The following is a 22054-nucleotide window of genomic DNA, read 5'->3' on the forward strand; positions in this document are numbered from 1 at the left end:
AAGAGCAAGGTATTAACGAAGGGGACCAACCCTCTCATATATATAATCAAAAATATAAGTATATAAAAGTTTGTTACGTAAGTTAATTCTTAAGTTGCGTATTTTGTTAACTAATAAAAACGTTCGTTAAAAATTAAAAGATCTAGTTGCCTTTTTAAGTAACCGAAAAATTGGAGGGCAACTAGGCCTCCTTCCCCACCCCTTATTTCTCAAAATCGTCTGATCAAAACTAAGAGAAAGCCATTTAGCCAAAAAAGAATTAATGTGCAAATTTCATTTTAATAATTTATGTCCGGAGAGCCAAAATCAGACATGCATTACTTTGCATTACTTGCAAAATTAGACATTCAAAAAATTTCACAAATTAAATAAAAAAAACAAGTTTTTTGAAATGAAAGTAAGGAGCGACATTAAAAGTTAAAACGAACAGAAATTACTCCGTATATGAAAGGGGCTTTTTCTCCTCGACACCCCGCTCCTTGCGCTAAAGTTTGATTCTTTCCCACAACTCTACTTTTTAAAACAATAAAAAACTTTAGCGTAAGGAGCGGGGTGTCGAGGAGGAAAAGCCCCTTTCATATACGGAGTAATTTCTGTTCGTTTTAACTTTTAATGTCGCTCCTTACTTTCATTTCAAAAAACTTGTTTTTTTATCTATATATATAAAAATAAGTTGTCTGTCTGTGTGTCTGTCTGTGGATCAGGTGACGTCATGTTTCTGTGTCGGCTGACGTCATGAAGTTAGTTGTCGTCATTTTTGCTATGACGGTGACGTCATTAAAGATATTTAAGACATATATGTTCACGTAGAAATCTATTAATGTTTAAGTTTAAAATGACTGATGAACTTACAATGGCAAAAGCCGATGAAGATGCTCTAAGAGTCTATGCCAAAAAACTTGCTGCTGATAGAGAAAGTCAGAAAAGAAAGCGTGCCGAGGGATCAAAAGAACAGCAAGGAAACAGGCTTGAGGCTAAAGAACGCAAAACTGCGCAGTTAGATGAAGATCCACCTGGACAGCGAGAGTCAAAACATATCAAAACTGAAAATGATAGCGATGATGATTGGGTTTGGGATTTTGACAAAGGATAAGGTCATCAATGCCTACCAGATTTTAGTTAAAAAAACAAAGGTTCGGCGATATGTATTTCATAGTGAAGCTGAAAAATAAAGAAGAAAAAGAAAACTGAAAAAAGAAAAAATGTAAAAAACTAAAAAATACTAAAAAGAAAAAACACTCAAAGAGAAATTACAGACCGGGACACAAATGACGACCGGGACAGAGGGAATATAAATAACGACCGGGACACTCAAAGAGAAATTACAGACTGGGATACCGGGACACAAATGACGACCGGGACACAGGGAATATAAATGACGACCAGGACACAGGTATTTAAGAATATCGTTCAAAGACAAATTTTTAATTGTAAGAAGACCGTTGAAAGAGAAATTTCTAATTGTAAAATGACTGAAGAACCTACAATGGCAACGGTACCACCATCGAAGTAGATAACCAGTGGGTTGTTCCATATTCCCCATTAGTGCGAAACGTCAACCCCAAGTCAAATTCGTGCATTGTTTGGCATCATTTTAACAACTTGCTCTCCATCAGCTCCTACAGAGTTATGGGAAAAATATAAGTCAAAAATGTCCGAAGATATACTCCATCGAAAACAGTTAGAGACGTCAGATATGACTTTTGATTTTACATCAGAAATTTATAACTACACTTTAGTTATTATAGAAGATTTGTGCGTACGTATGGCAAACAAACCTCTTCAGGATTTGGGAATGCCTTCACCTAACCGTATCGCTGCTGTTTCGACATGTGTAGAATTGGATCGTGAAAAAAAGTTACAGTACGAATGATCTATTGTCGTATGTACAAAATAACATTTCCAAGTTAACATCGGAACAAAAAGACATTTATGATACGATAGACTAGATTTCAGGACGTATACAACTACCTGCTGATTTCTGTAATTTAGTGACGTCCAAAAATGAATTGATTGAAAAAGTATTTCCGAATATTCTAAAAAATTATAAAAATAATAAATGGCTAAGTGAAAGAGCGATTCTCGCACCCAAAAATATAGACGTCCACGAAATCAACAATATTGTTTTGACCAAGATTCGAGACCAGGCAGTCCTTTACAAGTCAGTCGACACAGTTTTGGAACCAAATGAAGCGGTTAATTATCCATCTGAATTTTTAAATTCCATAGATCTTTCAGGGTTTCCACCACACGTGCTACAACTAAAAATAGGCGTACCAATAATACTTTTAAGAAATATCAACCCACCAAAGCTTTGCAATGGCACGCGACTTGCCGTAAAAAAAACAATGGAAAACCTAATAGAGGCAACAATCTTGACAGGGCCTTTTGAGAGTGAGGCTGTTCTTATTCCTGGCATTCCCATGATTCCAACGGATCTGCCTTTTCAATTTAAAAGATTGCAATTCCCAATTTGATTAGCATTTGCAATCACCATTAACAAAGCTCAAGGTCAATCATTAGAAAAATGTGGTATAGATCTTAATACTGATTGTTTTTCCCATGGACAATTATATTCACAGGTGGGACACAGGGACACAACTACAATGGCGCGTAACTAATATGGCGCGTAACGACTTACGCGCGCGGGGGGGCTTGGGGGGGGGGCGAAGCGCCCCACCAACTAGGTGTTGGGGTGGCGCGAAGCGCCACCCCAACAGCTAGTATATATATATATCTATATTCACAGGTGGGACATAGGGACACAACTACCATGGCGCGTAACAAATATGGCGCGTAGCGACTTACGCGCGCGGGGGGGCTTGGGGGGGGGGGCGAAGCGCCCCCACCAACTAGGTGTTGGGGTGGCGCGAAGCGCCACCCCAACAGCTAGTTTAATATAATATAAAAGCTATCCTATACTTTAAAATTAATTTTTTTATAATCAATTTTTAATGAAATTTTAGTCAGATCCTATTTAATTTTTTTTTTAATTTTATTAACTCACAGGTTTCGTTAGTCACTTACTAAATATTGTATTAGTTTAATTTTGCTTTATATAGTTGGCAATTAATAATATATGATATAACATAAAAGCTATCTTATAATTATCAATAAATTTATTTGTAATCAATTTTTAATGAAATTTTAGTCAAATCCTGTTTAATTTTTTTTTAATTTTATTAACTCAGAGGTTTTTCTAGTCACTTACTAAATATTGCATTAGTTTCATTTTGCTTTATGTAGTTGACAATTAATATTATATTATATAATATAAAAGCTATCCTAATACAACAACAAAAGAGAGAATAATGAGGACTTTTTTTCCCAAGACAGTGAACCAACAAAACCTATTTGAATATTTCGGCCCTATATCTAAGGGCCGTCTTCAGCAAAGAAAAAATAAAAAACAACAAAACACTTACAATAAAAGTTCTCAGTTAAAAATCCATTTTTTTTTTATTTTAAAATAGCCTTGGCATCGTTACTTCTTAACGAAAAGTTCAGCCAAGACTAAAAAAGCTATCCAATAATTTACAATTAATTTATAATCAATTTTAATGAAATTTTAGTAGTCTTCCTAGTAAAATGCCTATTGCATTAATTTTTATTGCATCTTAAAAGAAGATAATAATTTATACTCACTCTGCTCCCTTCGTTGCTTTCAAGCTGAATGATTCATAGCCCTCTCTGGATCTAGAAGGAAATACAGGAGATAAATCAGTAAAATAAACAATTCATTAAAAGATGCATTTAATTTTATCTACAATCCAAGCTAAGTGCTAAAGGTGATGCTAAAAATGCAACAGGGGATTGAAATTCAATTTAAATGAAAACAATTTCAGGCGCTTTGTTCTTTCAATTAACTATTCATCACTGAATATACAATTCATTTTAATCTCAGTATCCTTAGGGGCCCAAGTTATATATATATATATATATATATATATATATATATATATATATATATAAGGAAATTTTTCCTTGAAACATTCCCTCCCCCGGATGACAAGTTTTCCCACGCACTGGATCCCCCATGGAAAGTTTTCCCGTTGAAACCCCCCCCCCCAAAACAAAAAAATTCCACAAACGACTCCAGCCCCGCAGAAAATTTTCCCTGTGTAGTTCCCCCGGAGCATATTCCTATGTAAAATTGAGTTGCCAAAGAGAAAGTGAGACAAATGCAACGAATTCCAACTACGAATCCTGGTGAATTCCGCCCATGTAAAATTTCCCCTGGAATATTCTGCAGGGAGCTTCCTTCCCAGCTGAAAACTTTGGGATGTCACTCCCCCCACTCCCAATGAAAATCAATCATACACCCTCCCTCTGAAAAATGTCTCTATATTTCCGAATAAGAAATTATATATATATACAAAATGGACAAATTTCATTTGTCCTTTCTCCAGAGCCTGCGGGGAGCCATAAGGCATATAGAGCCATAAGGCTATATATAAGGCATCCCAAGAGGCATATTTGTTGAATTTTTCAACTATGCTGAACATTGTGTCTTTTTCAAAATTTTGCTCGGATGTCTTTGAGGGAAATTAGGTGGCAGAGAGGTGGTTAGCTGCCCTCCAATTTTTTAGTAGCTTAGAAAGAGCGGTAAAACCTTAAATTTCCGTTTGAGTAAGTTGTCTCTAGATTTACTAGAACCATTGGTTTTATACCCCCACCCCTGGGAAAAATACAAACGAAAGACAAATAAACAAGCATCCGTTCAAATTTTCTATGGATCAGAGCTTTCAATGAGTATTATTTTAGAAAATGGGAGAAACACCCCTTAAAAGTCCTAAAATTTTGACAAAAATCACACCATCTGATTCAGCATATGAGAAAAGCCTACATCAGAAGTTTCAAGCTCCTATCTACAAAAATGTGGAATTTTGTATTTTTTGCCAGAAGACGAATCACGGGGGCGTGTTTATTTGTTTTTTCTCTTTTTATTTTCCCCAGGGGAATCGCATCAACCCGGTGGTTCTAGAATGTCGCGAGAGGGCTCATTCTAATGCATATTCGAAGTTCTAGTGCCCTTTTTAAGTAACCAAAAAAATTGGAGGGCACCTAGGTCCCCTCCTACGCTCAATTTTTACCAAAGTCACCGGATCAAAATTCTGAGATAGTCTGTTTATTCAGCATAGTCGAAAAATCCAATAACTATCTCATTGGGGGCTGCAAACTCCCCCAGAGTCCCCGTGGGAGGGGCTGCAAGTTACAAACTTTGACCAGTGTTTACATATAGTTATGATTATTGGAAAATGTACAGACGCTTTCAGGGGGATTTTTTGGTTGAAGGGGGGGGCGGGTAGAGGGGAGGGGATTCCGCGAGGGGAAGCTTACATGGAGGAATTTTTCATGGGGGAAGAGAATTTCCACGAAGGGGGTGCAGGATTTTTTAGCATTTTTTAAAAAAGCAATGAAAAATTGAAAATGAAAAAGTTTTTTCAACTGAAAGTAAGGAGCAGCATTAAAAATTAAAATGAACAAAAACTATTACGTAAATGAGGGGTTCACCTCCTCATAATACCTCAATCTTCACGCTAAAGTTAAAATTATTTTATTAATTCCAACTAGTTAATCTACGGTCTTTGTGATTTAGGGGTCATTCTTAAGGAATTGGGACAAACTTTAAGCTTTAGCGTAAAGAGCGAGGTATTGACGAGGGGACGAACCCCTTCATATACGTAACAAAACCATGCGAATATAGAAGTTCGTTACGTAAGTTAATTCGTAAGTTATGTGTATTTTTACTAATAAAAAGTTTCATAAAATTAATAGTTCTAGTTGCCTTTTTAAGTAACAACAAAATTGGAGGGTAACTAGGCCTACTCCCCGCTCCTTTTTTCAAAATCGTCTGGTCAAAACTAGGAGAAAGCGATTTAGCCAAAAACTCAATTACTATGCAATTTTTTTTTAATTATTCATGTGCAGAGATCCAAAATCAAAACATGCATTAATTCAAAAAGTTTCGGAAATCGAATAAGAAAAGAAAGTTTTTTTTAACTGAAAGTAAGGAGCGACATTAAAACTTAAAACGAACAGAAATTAATCCGTATATGAAAGGGGCTGTTCACTCCTCAACAACCGATTTTTACACCAAAATTTTTAATTAATTTATTTATTTATTGATACCAAATACGGTAGGCTTTCAAGCTTGTCGCACATTTATTGCATTAAAAAGTAGAGTTGATAGACAGAGTCAAATTTTTGACAGAGTTTTAATGCCGCTCCTTACTTTCAGTTAAAAAACTTTTTTTTTTAAATTTAGTATATTTAGAATCTGCTTAAATACCCATTTTCTTTATGTTTTTATTGTGGTCAAAATTTAATTTTTTGAGTTGCCGTTACTATTAGGCCGAGTCGCTCCTCACTTATACTTGGTTACCGCGACCCTTCTGGGTAAATATATATTTCATGAATGTGACGCTTTAAATTCGATTAAGTCGATTAATCTTACCCATCACAAGTTATGAGCCTGGGAATCTTTGCCTTATTTTCCAAAAAAAGGGGAAACACTCCTTAAAGTCATAGAACCTTAATTAAAATCACATCATCAGATTCAGCGCATCAGAGAACCCTACTGCAGAGGTTTCAAGCTACCAATGTGGAATTGTATGTTTTGCCAGAAGAAAGATCACGGAGGCGTGTTTATTTGTTTTTTTTTCCAGAGCTGAAAGTAACGACCCAGTAGTTCTAGAATATTGCGAGAGGGCTCATATATACGAAAACTGAAAATTCTAGTGCCCTATTTAAATTAACAAAAATTGGAGGGTAGCTAGGCCCCCCTCCAGGCAAATGTTTTCAAATTTACCTGATCACAATTTTAAGATAGCCATTTTGTTTACAATCTAATAACTAATAACGAATAACAAAGCTTGACTCTTTCTCACAACTCCACTTTTTAAAATAATCTAAAAACCTTAGCGTAAAGAGTGAGGCGTTGAGGAGGGGTCAACCCCTTTTACATACGAAATAATTTCTGTTCGTTTTAAGTTTTAATGGCGCTCCTTACTTGCAGTTAAAACAACTTTTTTTTTAAATCTATGATCGATTTTTAATTAACACATGTTTTGATTTTGGCTCACCACACATGAATAATTAAAAAAAATTTGCATATTTTTTTTTTTGGCTGAATTGCTTTCTCATAGTTTTCAGACAATTTTAATAAGAAAAAAGAGTGGATGATGAGGCCTAGTTGCCCTCCAATTTTGATTACTTAAAAATACAACTAGATTTTTTTTTTACGAACTTTTTTGTTAGTAATAAACATACGTACCTTACGAATTAATTTACGTAACGAACTTCTATTTTTATTTTTATTACGTAATATGAGGGGGTTCACCCCCTTGTCAATACCTTGTTCTTTACACTAAAGCTTGAAATATGTCCCAAATCTTTAAGAATGACCCTTGAATCACAAAGGCCTTAGAATAAATAGTTGAAATTACTAAAATACTTTAGCGTAAAGAGCAAGGTATTGTGGAGGAGACGAACCCCCTTATATACGTAAGATCTTATGTTCGTTTTAAGTTTCAATGCTGCTCATTACTTCCAGTTGAAAAAGAATTATTTATTTTTTCATTGTTTTTTTTTTAATAATGCTAGAAAATCCAGCACCCCCTTAATGGAAATTCGCTTCCCTCATGAAAAATTGCTTCATGGAAAGATTTTCCCACACAACCTCCTCCCTGGAACCCACCCCCACCCCAACACGAAAAAGTCCCCCTGAACAAGTTTGTACACGTCACACTGTACTTAAACAATGGTCAAAGTTTGTAACTTGCAGCCCCTCCCCCGGGGATTGGGGGGATTAAGTCATCCCCAAAGAAATAGTTATTAGGTTTACGATAGATACGATCACCCCTGGTAAGAGAAAAAACACCAACAAAAGAACAAATAAACACGAACAAATAAACACGTCTTCTGGCAAAAAAAAATTACAAAATTCCATATTTTTGTTGATATGAGTTTGAAGCTTCTACAGTAGGATTGTCTAATACGTCGAATCTGATGATGTGATTTTCGTTAAGATTCTGTGACTTTTAGGGGGTTTTTCCCCCTATTTCTAAAATAAGAGAAAAATTTTCTCATGCTCGTAACTTTTGATGGGCAAGACTAAACTTGATGAAACTTATATATTTAAAATCAACATTAAAATGCAATTCTTTTGATGTAACTATTGGTGTCAAAATTCCGTTTTTTAGAGTTTCGGTTACTATTGAGCTGCGTCACTCCTGACTACAGTTCTTTACCACGAACTGTTTGATGTACAAGGACACTTGTTTATAAATAGAGTAACAAGGAGATTAAAACAGACATTTTTAGGCAGTTTTCGTTAACAATCAGTCAAACATTGTGTGGTATCGATCTGTCCAACAGTTCTTGATAAAAAAAAAACTTTAAGCAAGGAGTGACTTTGCCTAATAGTAACCGAAACTCTAAAAAACGGAATTTCGGTATTAATAGACGTCTCAAAAGAATTGAGTTTTCATGATGATTCGAAATCTATATATATAATTCATTAAAATTAATGTTGCTAATTAAGAGCTGCGAGCCTTGAAAAGTTTGCCTAATTTTCCAAAAGGAGCAAATACCCTCAGAAAGTCAAGCTGTCCTAATGAAAATCACGCATCACATTGAGAATATTAGAGAACACTTCTGTTGAGGCTCCTAACTTATACATACAAATATGTAGAATCCTATATTTTTTTGGCAGAACAAAGATCACGAATGTGTGTTTATTTGTTTTTATTTTTGTTTCTTTGTTTTCCCCAGGGTCATCATATCAAACTAATGGCCCTAAAATGGGAAGATAGCTCATTGGAACGGAAGTCGAAAGTTCTAATGTCTTTTTTAAGCGACCAAAAAAATTGGGTTGGCAACTCACCCCCTCCCACGACCATTTTATCTCTAAACATGTCTGATCCAAACTTTAAGATAGCCATTGAATGAATGAATGAATGAACTTTATTACCCGTAAAGTATAAAAAACACAAAGTACGGAGTATTATGAATAAATAAACAAAAACAAATACGATAAACAGCGAAGAAATACAAAATTGAAACTAACAAAAGACAATATGGATTAATCAACCAGTATCAATATGGAAAAAAGGCTGCAGAGGGTCATAAACGTGAATAAAGTTGACAGTCTTTTTACATAAATCATCACTGGAAGACCGAATCCGAGAAGGCACATCTACTAAACCAAATCGAGCAATTATTTTTTTGTTTCGGTGCCATCTAGGAAGCCGGAGGAGGAATTTGCAATATCTGAAATAAGCCGTACGTAGAGTATGTCGATCTTTCTTACGAAACAGATGAGCCATGCCTGATAAAAACAAAAGCACAGGGGCGCAATAAGCGTTATAAATCATGCACAAACCGTTGCGGTTATAACGGCTTTTGTTTGGGGATATTTTTCCGTAAGCGACGCGTAGGTTTTTCACGGCTTGATTTGATTTGATTCCATTTGATTCAGCATTGTAGAAAGTTTCAATAATTATACTTTTGGTGATGATGTGACCCTCCATGGCCCTGGGGAAAGGGCTGTAAGTTATACAATTTGTTCGTATTGTTCAGATATAATAATTTTTATTATGAAATATATGGAAAATTTTCTAGGTAATTTTCTACGGAGAGGAAGGGGAGAAAATTCTGTTGGAAGGTAAATTTCCAGGTGGATTTTCTAGCGAAAATATTAAATGGGGAGAAGGGATGGAAGGGGATTTCTTAGCATGATTTGAAAAACGGTCAGAAATTAAATAAAAAAAAACGAGGTTTCCCGACTGAAAGCTACGAACGAAATTAAAACAAAACGAACAGAAATTATTCTGTATATGAAGGAGGCTGTCTCTTCCTCGACCTTTGCTCTTTACGCTCAATTCTGGCTGTTAAGTATAGATTCTTTAGGAAAGATTAAATTTAAAAAAAAACCAGTTTTTCTTTAACTGAAAGTAAGGAGCGACATTAAAACTTAAAACGAGCAGAAATTATCCCGTATATGAAAGGGACTGTTCCCTCCGCAACGCCCCACTTTTTTCGCTAAAGTTTGACTCTTTCTCTCAACTCTACTTTTAAAAACAGCAGAAACTTTAGCGTAAAGAGCAGGGCGTTGAAGAGGGAACAGCCCCTTTCATATACATGATAATATCTGCTCTTTTTAAGTTTTAATATCGCTCCTTACTTTCAGGTAAAAAAACTTGTTTTTTTTTTTTAATTTAATTTCTGAACCTTTTTTAGTTAATCCATGTTTTGATTTCAGCTCTCCGCAGATGAATAATTAAATCGAAATTTGCATATTTATTTATTTGGCTAAATGGCTTTCCCATAGTTTTGATTGAATGATTTTGAGAAAAAAAGAGGGGGGAGGATTCCCAGTTGCCCTCCAGTTTTTTGGGTACTTAAAAAGGCAACTAGAACATTTAGTTTCTTACAAACGTTTTCATTAGTAAATACGTAACTTACGAATTAGCTTACGTAACAAACTTCTATATTCTTATGTTTTTATTACGTATATGAGAGGGTTCGCCCACTCGTCAATACCTCGCTCTTTACACCAAAGCTTAAATTTTTTCCGCTGAATCACAAAGGCTGTAGAATAAATAGTTGAAATTACTAAAAATACTTTAGCGTAGAGCGAGGTATTAGGAGGAGGTGAGCCCCTTATATGCGTAATATTTTCTGTTCGTTTTAAGTTTTAATGCTGCTTCTTACTTTCAGTTGAAAAAACTTTTTCATATTTATTTTTTCATTGTTTTTTTAAATATTGCTAGAAAGAGCTGCACCACCTTCATGGAAATCTTCTTCCCCCATGACAAATTCCTCCATGGAAAGTTTCCCCCACATAACCCGCTCTTCCCAAATCCTCCTCCCAACCAAAAAATCCCCCTGAAAATGCATGTACACTTCCCAATAACCGTAACTATATGCAAACATTGGTCAAAGTTTGTAACTTGTAGCCCCCCCTCCACGGGGACTGTGGGGGAGTAGGTAGTCCCCAAAGACATAGTTATAAGGTTTTTCGACTATGCTAAATAAAATGGCTATCTCATAATTTTGATCCGACGCCTTTGGGAAAAACATGAGCGTGGGAGGGGGCCTAGGTGCCCTCCATTTGTTTTGGTCACTTAAAAAGGGCACTAGAACTTTTCACTTCCGTTCGAATGAGCCCTCTTGCAAAATTCTAGGACCACTGGGTTGATACAATCACCCCTGGGAAAAAGAAGAAAAAAAAAAAAAAAAAAAACAAACAAATAATACACACGCATCCGTAATTTGTCTTCTGGCAAAAAATATGAAATTCCACATTTTTGTAGATAGGAGCTTGGAACTTGTACATTAGAGTTCTCTGATACTCTGAAACTGATGGTATGATTTTCGTTTTGTAACTTTTGATGGCTAGGACTAAACTTGATGAAACTTATATATTTAAAATGAGCATTAAAATGAAATTCTTTTGATGTAACTATTGGTATCAAAATTCCGTGTTTTAGAGTTTTGGTTACTATTGAGCCGGGTCGCTCCTTACTACAGTTCGTTACCAAGAACTGTTTGACTACTCAAACACATGGACCGTCGATTTTTAATGAGGAGTACTTTTAAAGAATTTTAAGAATTTAGCGTAAAGAGCAAAGGTTGAGAAAGGGACATAACAATTTAGTTAAATTTGAAATCGATTTTGTAAAAATTTAGATATCAATAGACTGTTAATTTCCAAAGACAACTACAATTTCTTAAGCTGTTTAATGCCATATCTTTCTTACTTCATTTTCTTCTTTTTTTTAAATATCTTCTTTTTAGTATCTCGTTTTTTCTTCTTCTTTTTAAGTATCTTCTTTATTTTTATTTTGCGCCCCCTACTGATAAAAAGTACAAAGCTGAATATGTAGGTATTTTTAATAATAAACTGAACTCTCAGTTCAACTTTTTTAGAGGTATATGTGGTTTGATAATTCCTTTTAAGTAATTCAAGTAATCGGGTCTCATTTCACTGTCCTTGGTACTTTTAGTGTCTTAGGTTTTTTCTAAGGATCGAAAATAAAACCACGGATACACACTCATATTTTATGTGCGAATTTCTTACTGTGCCAAAAATTTATCCTGCCTCTGTGCTTATTAGAAAATAATCTTATAAAGTAGGTCCGTGCTTAGAAATCAAATCGCTGGAACAAATCTGGAAAAATCCACTGAACAACTCATCAGGCTCATACGGTCCGCTGACCTAGATATCTGATTACAGCTTATGATATTAGCTGACCACTGAAGCAAAAGAATGAGATTTCTCACTGATTCTTGCCGATGCTAAAGCTGTGGGAAGAATTTGACTTTGCGAAATGTGCTGTCAGAATCGTTGTTCTCATTACCTAGTGAAGAAGGAATGTAAGAAAATTCACTGGTATCATCTTGGATGTCAGCCGGGCTATTTGGAATTATTATGGGAGACAATAAAATATTCGAAAATACCGACACGGACAAAAGAAGAACCTTCCAGTCCTTTCCGAGGGCAGAAACAACCTTAAATATATATAGATGCATGTTGTCAGTGGTTATGACACGGTTTGACCATCGAAGGAATAGATTGAGATTTCTCAGGGATTCTTACTTAGACTAAAGTTTTGAGAACAATTTGACTTTGCAAATTGCACTGTTAGAATTGTTCAGATCGTTACCTATCTGTAAAGAGATTAAAGCAAAATTCACAGGCTTCAGCATAGATGTTGCACGAGTTATTTCAAACTATTTGGAAGAGAGATAAATGGAACGAAACCACCGGCACAGCTAAAACAAGGATTTTGAGTGTCTAGACCCCATTCAAACAACACCTTTAATCATATATTAAATAAAAAGAAGAAGAGTTTTTTAACTGAAAGTAAGGAGCGACATTAAAACTTAAGCCGAACAGAAATTACTCCGTATATGAAAGGGGCTGTTCCCTCCTCAACGCCCCACTCTTTACGCTAAATTTTGACTCTTTCTCTCTAATCCACTTTTTAAAACAGTAAAAAACTTTAGTGTAAATAGCGGGGCTTTGATGAGGGAACAGCCCCTTTCATATACGGAGTAATTTCTATTTACTTTAAATTTTCAAGTTGCCCCCTTTTTTCAGTTTAATAAACTTGTTTTTCTTATTTAATATCTGAAAGTGTTTGAATTAATGCAGGCTTTGATTTTGGCTCTCTGTACATGAATACTCAAAAAGAAATTTGCATATTAATCTTTTTTGGCTTAATGGCGTTCTCTTAGTTTTGATCGGACAATTTTGAGAAAAAAGGGGGTGAAGGAGGAGGCCTGGCTACCCTCAAATCTTTTGGCTACTTAAAAAGGCAACTAGAACTTTTAATTTTTCACGAACCTTTTTTTTAGTAAAAAATATACTTAGCTTACGAATTAACTTACGTAACGAACTTCTATATTCGTATACTTTTATTACGTATATGACTTGGTTTGCCCCCTCGTTAATACCTTGCTCTTTACACTAAATTTTAAATTTTATCCCAATTCTTTAAGAAATGACCCCTGAATCACAAAGTCCGTAGAATAAATAGTAGAAACTACTAAAAATATTTTAGCGTAAAGAGCAGGTACTTAGGAGGAGATGAACCCTTTCATATGCGTAATAATTTCTGTTCGTCGAGGGGACTGTGAGTAAGCCGTCCCCAAAGACATAGTTACTAGGTTTTTCGACTTTACTGAACGAATGGCTATTTCAAATTTTTTATCCTTGACTTAGAGAAAAATGAGCGTGGGAGGGGGCCCAGGTGCCCTCCAATTTTTTCGTCACTTAGAAAGGGCACTAGAACTTTTAATTTCCGTTACAATAAGCCCTCTTGCGACATTCTAGGACCCCTGTGTTGATACGATCAACCCTGGGGAAAAAAAAAACAAATAAACACGCAAACGTGATCGATCTTCTGGCAAAAAAAAAAAATATGAAATTCCACATTTTTGTGGATAGGAGCTTGAAACTTCTACAGTGGGGTTTTCTGATGCACTGAATGCAACGGTGGGATTTTTGCTAAGATTCTTAAGCTTTTAAAGGGTATTTTCCCCCTATTTTCAAAAATAAGGTGAATTTCCTCAGGCTCTCAACTTTGGATGAAATTTATATATTTAAAATCAGCATAAAATACGATTCTTTTGATGTATCTTCTAGTATCACATTTCCATGTTTTATAGTTTCGTTTACTATTGAACCGGGTCGCTCCTTACTACAGTCCGTTATCACGAACTGTTTTATAGGCCGACCTATATAAGCTGATCAAACAGTTCGTGGTAACGAACTAAAGTAATGGAGGAATATTTTATGAAGGAAGAGAAATTCAATGAAAAGGGCGCAGGATTTTCTAGCATTACTATTAAAAAAAACAAACAATGAAAATATAAACATGAAAAAGTTTTTTCAATTGAAAGTAAGGAGTAGCATTAAAACTTAAAACGAACAGAGATTATTACGCATATAAGGGGTTCTAAGGATACTTTAGCATAAAGAGTGAGGTATTTAGGAGGAGATAAATACTTCGCTCTTTATGCTAAAGTATTTTTAGTAATCTCAACTATTTATTCTACGGCCTTTCTGATTCAGGGGCCATTCTTAAAGAATTGGGACAAAACTTAAGATTTAGTGTGAAGAGTGAGGTATTAACGAGGGGACAAACCCCCTCATATATATAATTAAACATATAAGAATATAAAAGTTTGTTACGTAAGTTAATTCTTAAGTTACGTATGGTTTTTACTAATAAAAACGTTCGTTAAAAATTAAAAGTTCTAGTTGCCTTTTTAAGTAACCGAAAAATTGGAGTGTAACTAGGCCTCCTTCCCCACCCCTTATTTCTCAAAATCGTCTGATCAAAACTAGAAAAAAGCCATTTAGCCAAAAAAAATTATTATGCAAATTTCATTTTAATAATTTATGTATGGAGAGCCAAAATCAAACATGCATTAATTCAAAAACGTTCAGAAATTAAATAAAAAAACTAGTTTTTTTAACTGTAAGTAAGGAGCGACATTAAAACTTAAAACAAACAGAAATTACTCCGTATATGAAATGGGTTGTCCCCTCCGCAATCCCTCGCTGTTTACGCTAAAGTTTGACTCTTTGCCACAATTCTACTTTTTAAAACAATTAAAAACTTCAGCGTAAAGAGCGAGGGATTGCGGAGGGGACAACCCATTTCATATACGGAGTATTTTCTGTTTGTTTTAAGTTTTAATGTCGCTCCTTACTTTCAGTTAAAAAAATAGTTTTTTTTTATTTAATCATATAATAACTGACCATCAAAGCATGAGATTGAGATTTATCAGCAATTCACGCCAAATTTAAAGCTCTGAGCGTAAATTGTTTTTATGGATTGGGCTGTCAAAATCATTCACTTATTACCTGGTCGAAGAGGGATGAAAGAATAATCACTTGTATCATAGTGAATATTCACTTGGTTATTTGATGTATTAATTGAAAAAAATTCCACAGAATAAATGTTTCAAAGAAAAGTAAAGAGCTGCACTAAACCAAAAATGAGCGAAAATAAAGTCAAATAATTTTCCAATCGTAAAACTACCACAAATCACCATCAATAAATATATGAAAGACAAAACGAAAAGAAATTACAATAGATGGCCGAGTCAAACTCTAAACGAGCAGAACCTTGCATTTGTAGGGCTGACAACTATGCCCTTCTTAAGACCAGAACATAATTTGTACTTTACTGAAAACAGAATAGAGTTTAAATATTATCACTTTTTAACTTTAACAAATAAAAATTATCAAGAATTTACGTAATATATATTAATATATATATATTAAACTGTCAATTCACATCCCTTATTTTTATTTTCAGTAAAGAGTAAGTTATATTCGGGTCTTGAGAAGACATGGGGGGAGGGTGTCTGCACTAAGCACCATAATTTCTGCTCGTTTTGGGTTTGACTCTGTTATTTACTGTAATTTCTATTCGTTTCGGGTTTTGTCAATTTAGTGATAGTGATTTGTGGTAGTTTTAAGCTTGGAAGATTATTTGACTTTATTTCTGCTGAATTTTGGTTTAATTAGCTCTTTAGTTTTCTTCGAAAAACACATTTTGTAGAAAAAGTTTTGAAATTAATTTCCGGTCGTTTTTATTTATATAGTTTTTTTCATGAAAAAAGAACAACATTTTATATCTTTTTGTTTATTTTTACACGAAACCAGTTTGGCTTTCTGTGTGTGTAATATTTGTGAGTTGAAGAAAAATTCCCAACAATTGTTAGCAACATACACCTGAGCACAAGTAGCACTGTTTATTTTTTTTTATACGTCCTCATATATACCTGAGCACAAGTATATACCTGAGCATAAGTATATACCTCATATATACCTGAGCACATATACCTGAGCACAAGTAGCACTGTTTATTTTTTTTATACGTCCTCATATATACCTGAGCACAAGTATATACCTGAGCACAAGTATATACTTCATATATACTTGAGCACATATACCTGAGCACAAGTAGCACTGTTTATTTTTTTTTATACGTCCTCATATATACCTGAGCACAAGTATATACCTCATATATACCTGAGCACATATACCTGAGCACAATTAGCACTGTTTATTTTTTTTTATACGTCCTCATATATACCTGAGCACAAGTATATACCTGAGCACAAGTATATACCTCATATATACCTGAGCACATATACCTGAGCACAAGTAGCACTGTTTATTTTTTTTTTATACGTCCTCATATATACCTGAGCACAAGTATATACCTGAGCACAAGTATATACCTCATATATACCTGAGCACATATACATGAGCACAAGTAGCATTGTTTAGTTTTTTCATACGTCCTCATATATATCTAAATAACAGAACTTAGTATCGTTCTCAAAAAAATTCATCTATGCTCTTTGAAAACCTAGATACACTTACACTCTCTTGATTTAGCTAATTGTAAGTGCAGAAGCAGAACTAGTAGTAGTACTGATTGTTTCAACTTAATACCCTCAGACATTCTTAGAGTACCGCTAAGATGTCTTATTGGCAACCAGCATGAGCAAAGTACCTTTTGATTTAGTTTAAAGCATTTTTTAGTTTTAAAGCAAAATGGTAAACATTAGCCTAAACATAGTAGTAGCAATGATAGTATACAAATTGTGCCAGCTAATTCAAATCTGCAACCGCTCACCCTGAAAGATTTAAGTTAATAATGTAAGCCGTTCTTCAGATATTACTGTGTCACCCTTTTCACAATCTACGTGCTTATAGTCTGTTTTGATTTGGTTCAACATTCTCCTAAGTATTCCTTAAAAAGCTTTACCGTAATACCACTTATCTTGCGTAGTAACCGTCGTTGTAATAGCGGTAGTAGAATTAATAGCAGTATGCATGTAGCACCTTTCATGTCCTTCAACGTCCCCTTCAACACATGCCAAAAGTTTCAGCTCAAAACCATGAACCGTTCCTGAAGCATTTGTGCTACTTCCTCTTGGGAACCTGTATGGGCATAGTGTGTTTTGATTTAGTTCCCCACATTTTCAATGTTCCCCAAACTTTTGCCATAATACCCTTAACTTTAGTAGCTGTAGTAGTAGTACCAATAGTAATAGTAGTAGCCGTAGCGGTAGTAGCAATAAAATTAACAGCAATAGACTTAGCATTAGTAGTAGTAGTACTATGAATAGAAGCAGTAGCATAAGAATGCAAAAATCCTCTTTTCTTAGTTCAACATCCCCCGCAACAAGCCCTGTAAGTTTCAATTTCACACACCAAACTGTTCCTAAGATATTTTTGATACGCCCTTTTGACAACCTGTATACAGACGGCGTCTTGTGATTCAGTTCACCTTCATCCCTCAATATTCCCTGAAAATCTCACCTTCATACCCTTAGGCATAGTTGTAATAGCAGTCACAGTAGTAGCATTATAGTTGATAGTTACAGTAGTAGTATTAATAGTAATAGCAGTAGTAGTAGTAGCAGCAGTAGTATTAACATTGGATACAGCAGCTCTACTGAATTGAGTAAATAATTCATGTATTAAATAAGCAAAGCAAGTTTTTTTTCAACTAAAAATAAGGACCAACACTAAAACTTAAAACAAACAGAAACTGTTAATTATATGAGAGGGTTGTCCCCTCCTCAATACCTCACTCTTAACGCTAATTTTTTTTTTTTTTTAAATCTTAAGTTTATTCTAACTAACAAAACCTTGTGTTTCAGAGGTCGTTCTTAAGGAAGTGGGACACAAATTCATACTTTAACACAAAGAGGAAGGTATTGAGGAGGACACAAACCCCCTCATGTGCGTAATAAGTCCTGTTCGTTTCAGGTTTTAATGTTGCTCTTTACCTGAAATTGAAAAGCTTGTTTTTGTTTGCTTTCTGATCGTTTAAAAATAATTATGGGAAATTCGGTTCTCCCTACACGGAAAGATCCTCTAGATAATTCAACCCTGGTGAAAATCTACCCGGAAAATTACTATTTAACATCCCCACATGTAAAATGGAGTTGGTAAAATAAAGTAAGACAATTAAAAAGAATTTCAGATAGGCATTCTGGCAGAATCCCCCAGTGTAAGATTTCCCAAGTAAATTTCACCCCCCGTCCTGGAAACCTCCATCCCATGAAAAATTCTCCTCGGGAAAAATCCCCCAGCAGGAAATTAAGCCTCCCTCGCTCGTAAAATCTAAGCATTCTTCCTTATAACAAATAATAAACGTAAGCAATGAGTAAATTTCGTAACTTAAAGACCTTTTCCCAGGATCTGTAAGGGGTTACATTATTTCCAAAGGCATAGTTATTGGACGCTTCAACTATGTTGAACAATATGACTATCACAAAATTTTGACCTAACAAAAGTGGTGAAATAAAGGGGAGTCAGAGGGGGCTAGCCGCCTTCCGCCCTTTTTGGTCACATAAAACTGCCATTAGAAGTTTTAAATGCCGTTCGAATGAACCCTCTCCTGATATTTTAGGGCAACTGGTTTTATACGATACCCCTGGGAAAAAACAAATAAACACGCATCCTTGACCTTTCTTTTGGCAAAAAAAAATGTAAAATTCCACGTTTTGAAGATGGGAGCTTGAAACTTCAACAGTAGGGTCCCCTGCACTAGGCTCTGGCCTAGAGGCTCAGAATGCCAGGGCTCGCAATAAATTATCACTGTGTAATTTTTTCCTAAGCCAAAACTGGACTGATGTGACTTATATTCAAAGTGCTAGGTCCACTCCGCCACCGTGCAAATCACGCCTCAAGTATTACGTAGCTTGCTAGTGAGCTATTGAGTTTTTATCCCGACAATCTTGAGCCTAAGATTGTACATGCATGCTTACATTTGTAACCCTTCTTGGTACAAATTACTGATGAAGGAAAAACCATGGCTCCATTGGACATCAGTATTTCTTTTACCGTATTTTGATGTAGTTGATATATATCTAAACATTGACGTTGCCTTAATAATGATTTTTAGCATGCCCACCACAAACTGCAAAGAAGAAAGGTCCTTTTCCACCCTTCGTCGGGTGAAGAAATACTTAAGATCGTCAAACAGCCATGAGAGATTATCCCTATTCACTATTGAGGGAAGGCTGATCCATTAGATGCCGTGAGATGACATCATAGATGTCATGACATCAAGTGTCTATGACATCATAGAGACCTTCGCACGAAAAGGGGCAGATTTTATCAATTGGCTTTGAAGATAAATAGTCCTACTTACAAAATAATATATAATGTGTACATGTATCTATGTGTTGTATGAAGTATTGGTGCTCATCCGAAGTCTGCTCTCATGCATTCTTGGCGCATACAGAGCTGACTTCACGTACTTCTGGACATCTGACTAGCCACCGGAGAACTAAATGCACCTAGAGACGGTTGGCTTAGCAGCCCTCCAAAAAGAAGCTTGACTACATCATTGTACGACGACGCTGGATTTCGTCTGTCCAGAATTGCCGCTCATACAGAGGTGCCGAGCTTGGCAATACCGATCATCGTATTGTTTCTGCAAGGATCAAACTCTGACTGAGGGCCAACAAGAGTAGCTCCTCTTCCTCCAAGAAGATAGACACCTCTCAGCTGAAGCAAGACCCTTGGTTTGTGAGCGGTATACGGTTGAGGATTCTAACCACTTTGAGGCCCTCCAGCCGTGTTCAGAAAGCAATTCAGTGTGGAACACTTTCAAGGTTAATGTTCTCACTGCAGCTACAGAAGTTGTGGGCTTGAAGCAGCGAAAAGGGAATGAGTGAATTAGCAACCAGACGTTTCGAGTGATCGGGTAGAGACGGCGAGCAGGACTACGAGCAGATATGACACTCTATAGACAGCTCAACAAACAGCACAACTTTATGCTTCACAATGACAAGAAAGACTTCATTGAAGGCAAATCCGCTGAGCTCGAGTAAGCAGCCCAAAAGATAGACATAGGTGCCACATTCAACATTTTGCGTGAGCTGAATGGCCAACACACCATGGCGTGCACAAGCCTGAAAGCAGCTAATGGAGAAACCATGTACGATTAGTCCCAATGTCTTGGTCTATGGAAGAAACACTTCGAAATACTGCTCAATTCAGATCCACCCGATTGCATTGACCCAGGGCTTGTTGCTGCTGCAGCAGAAACTACCACTACCCCCGACGGTGACAAATTTTCTCCTGAGGAGATCAGATCAGCCGTAAAGAAAATTAAGAACAATAAAGCAGCCGGCACTTCTTGCATCGCGTCTGAGCTACTCACAACAGGCGGTCCTGTAATGGTGTTCAGCATGATCTGGCGCACTGAAGCTATACCATCAGATTGGAAGAAAGGAATTCTTGTGCCAGTGCTTAAGCGCAAGGGTAGCAAGACGGACTGCAGAAACTACCGCGGTATCACCCTACTGTCTGTTCCTGGAAAGCTGCTTGCGATGGTATTGTTGAAACGAGCAACAAGTCTCCTACACGCTTTGCACCGCCCCAACAAGCCGAATTCATGCCAGGAAGATCAACAACTGAGCAGATTCACACGGTTAGACAGATCACAGTGGAATTCTATAAAAAAGGCCTACATAGCTTTCATTGACTTTTGTTCTGCCTTTGACACTGTTGACAGACCGTCCCTTTGGCTAATCCTGAAAGCTGGAGGCCCACCTGCAAAGATGGTGAGCCTATTCAAAGGACTTTGCAGTAATTCAGAAAGTGCCGTCCTGGTTAACGGGAATTCCCCATACAAAATGGAGTACGACAAGAATGCGCTGCTGAGCCTGAGCTATTTAACTTCGTCATCGAACACATCCTGAACGAGACACAACATGCCCACCCTTTTGGCATCAGTTATGCCAGGAGGACTCCGTCTGATGTTGCCTTTGCGGTCAATGTAGCTGTCCTTAGTGACAATCTCGACCAACTTAAGTCTAAACTCGAGACACTTTCCTCCACAGCCTCTAGAGTTGGGCTGCAAATCAACTGGAAGAAAATGAAGATCATGCCCATAGAAAAGACCACATCAGCACCACTCTCAACTGTTGAGATTAACGGCCAAGCTGTCGATGTCGTAAGGCAGTTTACATATCTCGGATCAATTATATCCTCCAGTAGCACACTTAACGCCGAAATCTCGGCCAGATCATTCAAGGCAAGCTCTGTGTTCAGACAATTCCTAAGAGCAGTCTTTCACAAACCTCGAATTAGCCGCCATACCAAAGCCAGAATTTACAACGCCACAGTCTCAAGCATCATGCTGTACTCATCTGAAACATGGCCGATAACCCAGACACATCTAAGAAGGGTCGATGCCGTTCAGGCTAGACACCTGCGTCGAGTCGAAGGCTTCAAATGGTATTACAAAATCCGCAATACTGAGATCCTGAACATCTTCAAGCTGGCGAACCTTTCTACCCAAGTAGAAGCCCGCTCTCTAAGGTGGTACGGCCACCAACTCCGTTCCCCACTAAGTACCCTCGCAAGGATCATCTCAGATTCCAATCCCTCGGAAAATGGCTGGAAACGCCCTCGAGGAAGGCCACGCACTAGATGGGCTGATATAACAAACCAAGGCCTGCTCGATCGCAACATACACCCAAATGAGGCCCC

General features: G+C 36.4%; 1 protein-coding gene across 1 annotated transcript in view; it reads right to left on the reverse strand.

Moving 5' to 3' along the window:
* LOC136031729 (vesicular glutamate transporter 1-like) overlaps nt 1-22054 on the reverse strand; it is a 185317-nt gene that overhangs the window by 89857 nt on the left and 73406 nt on the right. The window contains exon 3 of the mRNA XM_065711436.1: nt 3646-3696. Within this exon, the coding sequence (XP_065567508.1) occupies nt 3646-3696 (51 nt within the window). The remainder of the gene's footprint in view (nt 1-3645; nt 3697-22054) is intronic.

Source organism: Artemia franciscana, chromosome 10 (assembly GCF_032884065.1).
Source record: "Artemia franciscana chromosome 10, ASM3288406v1, whole genome shotgun sequence".
NCBI classification, from domain to species: domain Eukaryota; kingdom Metazoa; phylum Arthropoda; class Branchiopoda; order Anostraca; family Artemiidae; genus Artemia; species Artemia franciscana.